This window comes from Blennius ocellaris (assembly GCF_963422515.1).
Source record: "Blennius ocellaris genome assembly, chromosome: 6".
Taxonomy (NCBI): Eukaryota; Metazoa; Chordata; class Actinopteri; order Blenniiformes; family Blenniidae; genus Blennius; species Blennius ocellaris.
In genome coordinates this window covers 24,947,978-24,961,500 of record NC_137655.1, presented here as the reverse complement: position 1 = coordinate 24,961,500, position 13,523 = coordinate 24,947,978, and the positions used below count along the sequence as shown (strand labels likewise).

At 49.4% G+C, this 13,523-nt stretch overlaps 2 protein-coding genes across 2 annotated transcripts; one reads left to right on the top strand and one right to left on the bottom strand.

Moving 5' to 3' along the window:
- Positions 1-431: 431 nt before the first annotated feature.
- On the top strand, positions 432-4,171 carry LOC308131488 (rhodopsin kinase GRK1-like; the record flags this gene model as incomplete). Its single annotated transcript, XM_080498216.1, has 7 exons — positions 432-1,139; positions 1,854-1,981; positions 2,996-3,153; positions 3,231-3,314; positions 3,407-3,531; positions 3,591-3,792; positions 3,882-4,171. The coding sequence occupies exons 1-7, from the start codon at positions 441-443 to the stop codon at positions 4,169-4,171; spliced, it is 1,686 nt and encodes a 561-aa protein (XP_080354342.1). The 5' UTR covers positions 432-440.
- A 1,327-nt stretch (positions 4,172-5,498) lies between these two features.
- On the bottom strand, positions 5,499-12,993 carry mettl21cb (methyltransferase 21C, AARS1 lysine b; the record flags this gene model as incomplete). Its single annotated transcript, XM_080498521.1, has 4 exons — positions 12,986-12,993; positions 10,903-11,051; positions 10,712-10,829; positions 5,499-5,896 (listed from the first exon to the last, which is right to left on the bottom strand). The coding sequence occupies exons 2-4, from the start codon at positions 11,029-11,031 to the stop codon at positions 5,499-5,501; spliced, it is 645 nt and encodes a 214-aa protein (XP_080354647.1). The 5' UTR covers positions 11,032-11,051; positions 12,986-12,993.
- Between the last annotated feature and the right edge of the window lie 530 nt (positions 12,994-13,523).

The following is a 13,523-nucleotide window of genomic DNA, read 5'->3' as shown; positions in this document are numbered from 1 at the left end:
GTTGTTCTGTTCCCGCGTCCGCACACTTTGTCTGGGGCATCGGGGTGTTAATGGATTACTGAAAGGTGTTGACTCAGGTGTGTGTGCGTGTGTGTGCGTGTGTGTGTGTGTGTGTGTGTGTGTGTGTGTGTGTGTGTGTGTGTGTGTGTGTGTGTGTGTGTGTGTGTGTGTGTGTGTGTGTGTGTGTGTGTGTGTGTGTGTGTGTGTGTGTGTGTGTGTGTGTGTGTGTGTGTGTGTGAGAGAGTGAGTGCTCCACGGCTCAGTGTGCCGGGTCCTCATTCAGCAGCAGTCTGGAGGTTCCCTCTCTCTCTCATGCTCCCTCCGTCGCTGCTCTCTGACCTTCCTCCAGCTTCTCCTCCGTTCTGCACGTTCTTTCCTGCGTCTTTTCTCTCTTTGCAATGTCTTCCCTTTGCGTCGCCTAACAGTCGCCCACCCTCAACATGGATATCGGAGGACTGACCACCGTGGTTGCCAATTCTGCCTACATCAACGCCCGTGGAAGTATCGACGGCTCCAACCCGGCGGCGGCCCGGGACAAGAAGTACCACTCCCGTCTGAAACTGCCCCACATCACTGTGTGCGAGGACCTGAGGGACACCTTGGATTTGGCCTTTGACACCGTCTGTGTGGAGCAACCCATTGGAAAACGCCTCTTCAGGGAATTCTTGGATGCGAACAAAGAGTATCATGGGGCCTGCCGTTTGTGGAAAGACATGGAGGACTACGACCTGGCGGAGGACTCGGACCGGGCCAAGAAGTCCTCCAAGATCGTCCAGCGCTACATGGACCCCTCTGCCAAACACCACTGCCCCTTCCTGCCCCAGGACGTGGTGGCCCAGGTGAAGGAGGGTCTGGAAGCGGTCGGGGACGATTTATTTGCGGCCGCCATGACCACAACATTGAACTACCTGCGAGAGGCGCCCTACACCTTCTTCCTGGAGAGCTTGTACCTGAAGAGGTTCCTGCAGTGGAAGTGGCTGGAGATGCAGCCCACGGACGACGACTGGTTCCTGGACTTCCGTGTGCTGGGGAAAGGCGGGTTCGGAGAGGTGTCGGCCTGCCAGATGAAGGCCACGGGGAAACTGTACGCCTGTAAGAAGCTCAACAAGAAGCGGCTGAAGAAGAGGAAAGGCTACGAGGTGAGAGGACACGTCTTAGCGGCTGGAATCTTCTGCACTGATTCACTTCAGTGGTGGAAGAATAAGTCATATCTCTGTTCTTGCGTTAACTCTCTTCAACGGCGCAGCTGATCAAGTTGTGATTAATTCCAACCACTTAACCTTGGGAGGCTTGGTGACGGATCCATAAGCTAGAAATAATGAGCTGTGAGGACCTGAGGGAGGCGTCTGGAGGTGACACACACCTCATTCAATTGAATGTTTGAAATTAACTAAGCTTTGTGAATGTGTGAGCTCACAACATCCCGACCACAGTAAAGTGTCTCACACTACTCACTTCCCAGTAAACTGCTCAGAATGTGTCCGTCTGACTCTCGGCTCAGTTCTGTTCCAGTCTGAAGGCTGTTTTGGTGGACGTGAGTTGAAACTGGCTTCATACTCTGAACAAACTGCTAATCATCTTTGTCCCTGCCTGGGCCTCGTTCAGCCTGCGGTATTAAAAACTGAGACGGGATAGAGCGATTACTGGGAGCTTTATGGGAAAGCTCATCTGAAGGGAACTCCTTGGCATAGTTACATGTCGCCCTCGATACGTCTGAGGTCATTATCTTTTCCAAATCAGCATTAACAAACCTTTCAGCCACAGGAAACTAACTTATACTTTCTTTTCAGTGAAAACGTCATCATGCATCCTTATTTTCTCCAATAATTCTGTTCTTTAATTCTTTTCTGTAGGGGGCCATTGTGGAGAAACGGATTCTTGCGAGGGTCAACAGTCGCTTCATTGTGTCGCTGGCTTACGCCTTTCAGACAAAGGAGGAGCTTTGTCTGGTGATGACCATCATGAACGGAGGAGACCTCAAGTAACTTCGCGTTCTTAAAAACTCTTATGTGTTCAAGCACCCACAACATGATCGCTGAGGAAGAAGCTGCGATTGTTTTGTTAGAAATGACAAAATAAAAAATACAAAGCCTGCTACTTTTTCTCTCTATCCCGTCCCAGGAGTGTCAAACTCCGTCAGTCTGCCACAGAAACAAACCACATACACTCCAAAATCCCATTTATAAATTCTCCCTAAAAATCTGAAGTCAGATGATCAAATCTATAAGTTTCACTGCTAATTCATTTAAATTGAAAGTCTTTTAATGAACTTGTTTGGCAGAATGGACCTTCTCGCATCTCCACCGTCTTCACACAGCCTCCAGCTCACATTCGGATCTGAAAACAATTCCCAGCGTTTATATTCAGTAGGTTATTCGATTGAATTAGACGGCATTGGATTAGATATCCCTTTATTAGTCCCACAGCCGGTAACTCCAGATGTTGCAGCAACAGTCAGGATAGCACTCCAAAAATAACACCACAAAACACTGTCACTATTAGTAAAGATAAGAGCACAATGTAGAATAAAAGAAGTGTATATGCCCAATGTGAGAAGCGAAGACAGTACATTTCATATAATATGTGAAAAATATTAAATACTAAGATACTAAAAACAGTAATTCACTATAATGCATACATAATATAGTAGAAAGCACCGTATAAGACAGTATATTAACATTATAGAGAAAATATATTCATATGGGACATAATTTAAGTAAAATATGCAATCTATTGTACAATGTTAAAGGGATGTAAAACAATGTGAATGTTTTGGGGGTGAATTACAGCTCCAGTGGTTCCCTAACAACATCAGCCCTCTGCTGCAGAGTGCCAATTCAAGCCACAATATTGAAACATGTGTTTTGCATTAACCTGATTTTTCTATTTAAACATCAACTCAACTTCAATCAATCTGTAGAGTTAAATTGGTCATCTAAGTGCAGACGTCACCCCAGAACCAATGCTCCAAAGCTCTGGGCCTCTGTTCCTTTAGGTACCATATCTACCTGGTGGACGAGAGCAACCCGGGCTTCCAGGAGCCCAGGGCCTGTTTCTACATCGCCCAGATTATCCAGGGTCTGGAGCATCTCCACCAGAAGAGGATCATCTACCGAGATCTCAAGCCAGAAAATGTGCTGCTGGACAACGACGGTAATCATGTAATCTCTCACCTTCCAGGGTTCTTTGTGTGAGTGTTGTCTGATATTAATACCAACGCTCCCAAACAGGAAATGTGCGAATATCAGATCTGGGTCTGGCTGTGGAGCTCAAAGAGGGTAAAACCATGACCAAAGGCTACGCCGGGACGCCAGGTTGGTTTCCTCTCATCGCCTGGGAGTCGCTGAGATGCTTCATTTTCACATTCCTCATGTTCCAGTCTCACTTTCCTGCTGGTTTCTGGCAGGTTACATGGCGCCAGAGATGCTGAAAGGAGAGAAATACGACACGTCGGTGGACTACTTCACCTTGGGAGTGACTCTGTATGAGTTCATGGCGGCGAAGAATCCCTTCAGGAACCGCGGGGAGAAGGTTGGTGTTCCACCGTCTCCTGCTGGAGGACGAGTCAGTGAGGGTTTGTTCCTGCTCAGGTTGAACGTGACGAGATGAAGGAGCGCATGCTGACCCGGGTGGTGACCTACGAAGAGCGGTTCAGCGAGCACGCCAGGTCGCTGTGTGACGGGCTGCTGGCCAAGGAGGTGGACCAGAGGATGGGCTTCAGGAACGGCTCCTGTGACCACCTCCGGGCTCATCCCTTCTTCAGCGCCATCAACTGGAGGAAGCTGAATGAAGGTCTTTCAGTGTGTCTGTAGCACCCGTCGCTCCTCAGCAGACGTTTCAGTGCAGGACGAGCCTTCATGTGATTTTCTTTGGTCAACTAGGTATTCTCCCTCCTCCATTCGTCCCCGACCCTAAAGTGGTGTACGCCAAGAGTCTGGACGATGTCGGGGCCTTCTCTTCAGTGAAGGGTGTGACCTTAGAGGATCCGGACAAGACGTTTTTTGACGAGTTTGCCTCAGGCAACATCTCCATCCCCTGGCAAGAGGAGATGATCGACATGGGCATCTACGGAGAGGTCAACGTCTGGGGCCCCGAGGGCACGGTCCCCAACGACCTCCGCCGGGAGTCCATCTTAGAGCAGCCAAAGTCCTCAACATGCTGCATATCGTAAAGCAGCCGTGTGCAGACTGTCTCTCCTCGGAGCCACGCCAAGACTCTAGTAACTCAGGAACGACACAAGAGTCTCTCTTCAACTGTCTGACTGCAGATTAAAAACAGGTTGGACTTTTATGCACCGGAAAGAAAAACACAAATGGAATGATGGAGGATTTACAATATGGCTGGGACACCAGCATAGATCTAGAATATGGCATTCTTCATGTTTTATTCTTTGGTTCCTTTCATCCCTTCCTATGCTTGCCCATCTTCTCTTTACCTGTGTGCACCGGTGGGATTTATGTAATGACTGGATGTGTAGTTTATGTAATAGATACAAACAAAATATTAAGCAGTTAAATAATCAAGCAGCAGTACGCGACATCTGGAGCGCACTGTCACTGAACATGTAGGATCCTCTGCTGTATGCTTTAATAGTGCACGTCTTTTGATTGAGAATGTTTATTTTTCCTAGTTTTACTGTCAACTTACAAAAGCTAAGGCACAAGAAAGCTGAACTCCGTGTTCTCAGACATAATTTTCATACGGGTCTCTTTCATTTCTATGAATAGCCATAGTGGAGCAGTGTTCATGAACGAGGTTGTAATATTGTAGTATTCATACACATTTCAGAAAAGTTATTTATTTTTAAATAAAAGTTTCATTCAGAAAAAAAACCCAGCAACAAATAAACAAGACAGCTTCTTCAAATCAAATCTTGAGTGCAGATCTTTATTTCCATCCAAAAGTGGTTTTAACGCTGATCGGAAATGTCAAGTAAGAACGAGACAAAACCAGATTTTCCATTCTCAGTATCTGTTTGTTCACACCACAATGTTTTCGAGTGAAAACCTTTGAGAGTACGTTTACATGACAATGGTGCTCGGAGTCACTAAAAACACAACTTTTAGCTAACGGCTCTAAAGGTGGAACATTTTGAAAATGCTCGACTCTTGCTGAAACGCCACTTTTCTGAAACGCCCCGCCTGCTCATGCGCTCACAGCAAACAGTTCTTGTTCACGTGTCCACGTGTCCACGTGTCCACGTGTGAGTCGATGGACAATAACAACATACGAATGTCTGTGCCATTATTAACGTGTTCTTCTGTTTGTGCATGTGCATCATTTCTTTCCACAAACAAACAACAGCACCCACTAGTGGCCCAACATACTAACATCAGTTTCAGTGTTTCTGCCGTTGCTGTGTAAATGGGTAATTTTTTCAAAACACAAAACACAAAACCCCCAATGCTTTTTCAATAGAAATGGCGTGTAGACAGTCTGGACGAGGCTAAAACCAGACATGAAGCCAAACCCTTTGGAGGTCGTCTCCGCTCGGCCCTTCACTCCTTGGCCGTGGCGCCGTAGATCCACACCTCCTGCTGCGGCAGCTGGGCGAGCAGCGTGGCGTTGAAGCGTTCCTGGAAGCGCTGGGCGAACCTCAGGTCCGACTCAAAGCGGATCTTGTTGGCCCACAGCAGAGTGGCTCCACTTCCCCGTCCACAGAAGTACCCCATGGTGTCCAGCAGGTCCTCCGGGCGGCCGTGGGGCTCCACCACGTCCGCCGCCAGCACGTACTGGAAGTGGTTGGAATGGAGGGGGAAGTGGCGCTGCAGGTCCTCACCCCAGGACAGGGCGGCCACCTGGGGCGCGTGGCGGGACCGCCCCCTGGTGTTCCTCTGGAGGTTGAAGCTCAGATTGGGCAGGAGGTCTGGGAGGTCTGTCGCCGTCACCCGGGCCCCTGCACAACACACATGAGGGCGTGCAGGAAGAGGACCGAACCCTAGCCTCCGCTGTCCCACACGTCTCCAGAGACCCTGGACTCACACCCTGGACTCACACCCTGGACTCAGACCCTGGACTCAGACCCTGGACTCACACCCTGGACTCAGACCCTGGACTCAGACCCTGGACTCACACCCTGGACTCACACCCTGGACTCAGACCCTGGACTCACACCCTGGACTCAGACCCTGGACTCAGACCCTGGACTCACACCCTGGACTCACACCCTGGACTCAGTCCCTAGACTCAGACCCTGGACTCACACCCTGGACTCACACCCTGGACTCAGACCCTAGACTCACACCCAGGACTCACACCCTGGACTCACACCCTGGACTCACACCCTGGACTCACACCCTGGACTCAGACCCTGGACTCAGACCCTGGACTCACACCCTGGACTCAGACCCTGGACTCACACCCTGGACTCACACCCTGGACTCAGACCCTGGACTCAGACCCTGGACTCACACCCTGGACTCACACCCTGGACTCACACCCTGGACTCAGACCCTGGACTCACACCCTGGACTCACACCCAGGACTCAGACCCTGGACTCACGCCCAGGACTCAGACCCTGGACTCACACCCTGGACTCACACCCTGGACTCACACCCTGGACTCAGACCCTGGACTCACACCCTGGACTCACACCCTGGACTCAGACCCTGGACTCACACCCTGGACTCACACCCTGGACTCAGACCCTAGACTCACACCCAGGACTCACACCCTGGACTCACACCCTGGACTCACACCCTGGACTCAGACCCTGGACTCAGACCCTGGACTCACACCCTGGACTCACACCCTGGACTCAGACCCTGGACTCAGACCCTGGACTCAGACCCTGGACTCACACCCTGGACTCAGACCCTGGACTCACACCCTGGACTCACACCCTGGACTCACACCCTGGACTCACACCCAGGACTCAGACCCTGGACTCACACCCTGGACTCACACCCTGGACTCACACCCTGGACTCAGACCCTGGACTCACACCCTGGACTCACACCCTGGACTCACACCCAGGACTCAGACCCTGGACTCACGCCCAGGACTCAGACCCTGGACTCACACCCTGGACTCACACCCTGGACTCACACCCTGGACTCAGACCCTGGACTCACACCCTGGACTCACACCCTGGACTCACACCCTGGACTCACACCCTGGACTCAGACCCTGGACTCAGACCCTGGACTCACACCCTGGACTCACACCCTGGACTCAGTCCCTAGACTCAGACCCTGGACTCACACCCTGGACTCACACCCTGGACTCAGACCCTAGACTCACACCCTGGACTCACACCCTGGACTCAGACCCTGGACTCACACCCTGGACTCACACCCTGGACTCACACCCTGGACTCACACACTGGACTCACACCCTGGACTCAGTCCCTAGACTCAGACCCTGGACTCACACCCTGGACTCACACCATGGACTCACACCATGGACTCAGACCCTGGACTCAGACCCTGGACGCACACCCTGGACTCAGACCCTAGACTCAGACCCTGGACTCACACCCTGGACTCACACCCAGGACTCAGACCCTGGACTCAGACCCTGGACTCAGACCCTGGACTCACACCCTGGACTCAGACCCTGGACTCACACCCTGGACTCAGACCCTAGACTCAGACCCTGGACTCAGACCCTGGACTCACACCCTGGACTCAGACCCTAGACTCAGACCCTGGACTCACACCCTGGACTCACACCCTGGACTCACACCCTGGACTCACACCCTGGACTCAGACCCTAGACTCAGACCCTGGACTCAGACCCTGGACTCACACCCTGGACTCAGACCCTAGACTCAGACCCTGGACTCACACCCTGGACTCACACCCTGGACTCACACCCTGGACTCAGACCCTGGACTCAGACCCTGGACTCAGACCCAGGACTCAGACCCTGGACTCACACCCAGGACTCACACCCTGGACTCACACCCTGGACTCACACCCTGGACTCAGACCCTGGACTCAGACCCTGGACTCAGACCCAGGACTCAGACCCTGGACTCACACCCTGGACTCACACCCTGGACTCACACCCAGGACTCACACCCAGGACTCAGACCCAGGACTCAGACCCTGGACTCAGACCCAGGACTCAGACCCTGGACTCACACCCTGGACTCAGGCCCTGGACTCAGACCCTGGACTCAGGTCCAGTTCCACACGACTGGATTTCAGGTGAAAACTCATTGTTTTGGCATTTTCATTTCAGAAATGCTTCAGGTTTCTGCAGCAATCTTTTGAAAACGATGCCCGTTTACATGACAGTGGCAGACGTGCTGAAAATGAAGTTTTCGAGTTGGGCCAGTAGTGGGTGCTGATGTTTGTTTTGTTTTTTTGTGATACATTTTTATATTGTTTTTGTTCCATGAGAGAATTTTGCAGAATAAATACAGTCAGTAAGGATTCCAGACAGTAACAAAAAACCCAAACAAAACAGAACTATATACATTCCACCATTGATTTGCTGAATTATTTTAGACAGAGACAAACAAGACTAACCCAAACCCAGCAGAGAACCAGAAATGAAGAACTGTCTTCTTAGCAGCAGTTAAAATGGAAACTAGGATTTTTCTAATTCTAACCTGGCGTCATCTCTGACAGCCGAATCTTAAATAGCCAGGAGGCTGTTTGGGAATTGGAAATTTCTAAATATTTCCCAAATTCTTGGTTACCTTATTCCAGCAGTCAGAAACTGGAGGGCATTCCCAAAACACATGAAGGTAAGTACCAACAGTAATTAGGTTACACTTCGTCCACTTTGGACTGTCAATCACTTTCATATTAAAAGCCTGTATGGCCTGGTGGAAAATCTTCTAGTGTATAAGTTGATGCGCTGGATTTTTGGATGAGATAAAAACGTCAGACCAAATCTGATCTCAGTCAAGTTCAATGTTTTGTCCCTAAGTCAGGCTTCCAGGAGCCGATCAAACCTGAAGCAAGAGTATTTGTGAGGGTAGAGGTGAGTCCCAGGAGACTCCATGACCACGGAAACCCAGAAGACCCGGGGAGAGAACGTTTCTCCTCAACGGGTTTTGAAATGATTGCAGGCCACGAGATATGTTGGAGGTGGTAGATCCTCCAGTGGACCACTTGTTATTGAGATATGGGCGGTGCCCTGGAGGAAGGTGGAGTCAAGTCAAACTGGGGGATGGTGACAAACCTCAATATTACAGCTCATGTGAATTTGTATGTCAGACCAGATTTGTAAGGACTGACTAATAACGGGTCCAAACGTTCTACGTGCTAACTTGGGTTTCCTACCAGAGAACAGTATGTCCTGTTTGTGAAGGACGTCATGTCGTAACCTTTGTTCATGCCAACAGATGTTCAATTCAATTTTCCTTTTTACACATTTCTTATTCCTTGTATGTTATTACAAATGACATGACTTTGTTTTGTTAACAAAGGTATTTTGTTTGACTAAGAATTTGCTGGATGTTTTGGGTTTGGTATAATGTGGGCGTGGCCACTTGTTATTGTATTTATATTTCCGGGTTACCGATGAATGAAAGCGGCATTCGGGACTTGAGAGGACGCATATATTCAAGGAGACTGTCAAAGGAGGAAAAGAAGAAGAATGACATCCCAGCCTTGGTCATAAACAGGCCCAAGTGGTACGTTTGAAGTTTTTCCTATGTTTATGCATTCATGTAATGTTTCTGACAACTAATTGCTCATTGGTTGTCATATTTTGTGTTTGTTTTTTACTAGTTCTACGGTGTTTTGGTGTTTGTTTTGCTTGACGGAGCATTAAAACATCAGTTAAAAAGAACCCACGTCTTCGCTGTGTGACTGAGGCCACCACACTGTCGTTTGTTTTTGTAATGACCCCACACAACGTGGGCCGAGAACAATATGCTACATGCTATGTTGCTATGCTATATGTCCATCTACTCAGTTGTGCAGGAGAATCCTTCACTAGCAGACTGGTGGCCTGCAGGAGATATTCTCTCACTAACAGACACCTCCAGCTTTCACATAGAGCGTCTTACTGGGCCTCCATTAACATTTGTAAATTACATTTTAAAGACGAAAAAACATTTTTTCTTCCAGAAATGAACATGGTGCTATTTTCCAGGAGGATTGAAGGACCAGTCTCGCTGCTCTGCTGGACTCAGTAAATATTAAACATCATATAAAAAAAAAAAAGTGCTTCAGGACTCTGAAATCGTACATATCCACTAAGAAATGTGCAATCATCACCTCTCCTTGTTTGAAGGTTATATGGTTTTATTTAGACATTTATTAACGGGTAGTTAAATCCTTGAATGATAATGGGGGATTCGATTACTGGAAATCCTTTTCCTCCGCAGAGCAATTGATGGACCGATTGAAGGACTAACATTTACACAGTGAGTACTTTGTTGGTCGATACCAGCTGGATTGTTGGCAATGCTAGAAATGTGGTGTGGGTGGACAGTTGTAATCCTCTTACAATGAATCCCACTGTTGATCCTTTTACTTTGAGACCCTCCAGCATACTAAAATGTATTTTCCATTCAACACGAACAGCTTCAACAATTCAGTTCACATTTTTGTAGCCGAGCGCATAAACAGGAAACCACGTAACTGTTTCCTCTGAAGTTGATTTATAACTTGACATACATCATCCTTTTATTGATAGTTGTGGCAAGAAAGTTGTAAAAATGCAGCTTGTGGTTTTACTTGATCTTTGAGTGGCAGGTCCTAGTGTGAGGGTGGGTCACTGTTGGGGGTGTTAAAGTGCACTCACCCAGCAGACTGGCCACCACAGACAGTAGCCCCGTCCCTGCTCCCAGCTCCAGCACTGCTCGGTCCACCAGCTCCACCTGTTGCTGGTGGTTCTCCAGGAACTGGCACAAAGCGATGGCCTAAGGAAGAAAGAGTCACATGAACCAAGGTGGAGGTAAAGTGCTGCAGACGTGCTCCGTCAGGATGAAGTACCCCCGGCCAGACCAGAGCCCCGAACGAGTCCAGAGACTCGCGGATGCTGATGTTGTGACCAGCAAAGTGAAAGATCTCCTCTCCCAGACTGTGGTGACGGCTCAACTCATGAGTGCAGCTCTGGTCCATCGCTTTGTGGTCAGTCAATGCTACAAACAAACAAACAAACAAACAAACAAACAAACAAACAAACAAACAAACAAGCAGTGTGAGACATGCAGAATGTTCAGGTACAGATCAGAAACTATTAAGTAGGAAAGCAGTAACAGACTGACAGCATCGACTGGAGTTTGTCTGTTTGGGATTCTTGACTCCACCTCTGGATTCCAATCCTTGGACCTGCTGGACAGGTGGAGGTGGTGGAGGACTGTCTCCACATGAAGATTAAACACTGTAGCCCACAACCCCACCTGACCCCAAACCTAAACCCTAAACCCCTAACACACCAACCCTAAACTGCAAACACCTTACCCCACCCTAAACCCCTAACCCCACCACCACCCTAAACACCTAACTCAACCCTAACCCTAACCCTAAACCCCTCACCCCACCCAACCCTAAACCCCCAACCCCACCACCACCCTAAACCCCTCACCCCACCCAACCCTAAACCCCTCACCCCACCACCACCCTAAACCCCTAACCCCACCACCACCCTAAACCCCTAACCCCACCCAACCCTAAACCCCTAACCCACCCAACCCTAAACCCCTAACCCCACCCAACCCTAAACCCCTAACTCCACCCAACCCTAAACCCCTAACCCACCCAACCCTGAACCCCTCACCCCACCCAACCCTAAACCCCTAACTCCACCCAACCCTAAACCCCTAACCCCACCCAACCCTAAACCCCTAACTCCACCCAACCCTAAACCCCTAACCCACCCAACCCTGAACCCCTCACCCCACCCAACCCTAAACCCCTAACCCCACCCAACCCTAAACCCTTAACCCACCCAACCCTAAACCCCTAACCCCACCCTAACCCCAACCCTAAACCCCTCACCCCACCCAACCCTGAACCCCTAACCCCACCCAACCCTAAACCCCTCACCCCACCCAACCCTGAACCCCTAACCCCACCCAACCCTAAACCCCTCACCCCACCCAACCCTGAACCCCTAACCCCAACCTAAACCTGACCAACAAGTTATCCCTATTCCCAGATTCTACCCTCAAAGCCCTGACCTGGACTCCAAACCCCAAACACCACCCTAACCCCTCACCCCTCACCCTGACCTCTGACCCTCACTGGGAGCAGCTGAAGTTTGTCTCCACATGAGGAAGTGTTTTATTCCATCAGAATGTGTTCATCCAGGGGGACGTTGATGGTTTTTCTGCTCAGGGATCGGCGGTGCATTCATTGTTTCTCCATCACTTTTCCTTCCAGTCAGTTCTGGTAAATGCTTTGACGCAACAAAATGATTTTAATTTGATGTAGATTTAGAGTAAAGAAGTAAAAGAATAAAACAAGTTTTCTACATGAGTTTAATTCCTCATTTCTTCGATCAGAACATCCCTGTGAAATTCGCCCTGGTTTCTGTACGGACACTTTCCATGCACGGGTTTCCTCCGTCAGGCTATTCCATGTATTGGAGGTTCATTTGAGATGAAAAGGAATCCTTGTTGATGCAACCCCGCCTTAGTGTCTTTGAATAGTTGCATGATCACCAACATTTGCCTGCTGCAGCTACTGTTACGCCCACAAATGGTTTATTTGACTCTTTTTTTATTTTTAGGTGGTCATTATAGGATTTGTGTGTCGGTGGCTTATTTTAAGCTCAGTAAATGTTGGAATGGATTGACAATGGATGGGATTTAGTCTGTTTTGGACGTCACTGGACTTCAGTCCGCAGCTCAGAGGCACAGCTGGTTAAACCCCCGGGTCAATAAGTCACATGCAGACGATGCATCCAGTTACTGTTTACCTCAGAGGAATGCCACATTCAAGTTTCACATTCTCGTTTGATGCCAGCAGTGTTGTGTCTAAATCATAAAATTCTACTCTTGTAAAAGTACTAAATGGTAAGTACAATAACTACAGTATTCCAATGTGGAACGGCGGGAAGTGTGCAGCGTACCTGTTGGAAGCAGGATCCTCCGGTGGCTTTTCAGTGGATTGTGAGCTTCTGGCTGCTTCCTTCTTTTTAAAAAGCAGCATCATCTGTGCCACACCCCCCACGGAGCCGGGGTCTCCGGCTGGAACCCGCCTGACAGACAACCAGGTGCACGTTGCCCCCCCCCCCCCCCCCAGCATTTCACCATTGTGAATCCTGTGTTTCAAACACACATTCCTGTTGTGCACAACAAGCCACCTTCTCTCAGCAGAGACCAGCTGCATGCATTAGAAAACCAAATGTGTGGATGCTCCTCGACAGACATCAGCATTCATCCTGAAAGGCTTGAGGGTGGATGTGTTTGAAGTGTTGAGACGACTGTGTGCCCCCCCCCGGCTTCCTTTCACAAGGTTCACATTCATTTTTAAGCAAACAGCAGGAAGCAGTTTATCTGCAGGCCTGACCTGGAACCTGGAACCTGGAACCTGGAACCTGGAACCTGGAACCGACACCTTCAGCATTAGTACCTTCACTCAGCATTTCTTCTTCCTTCTTCATCCTC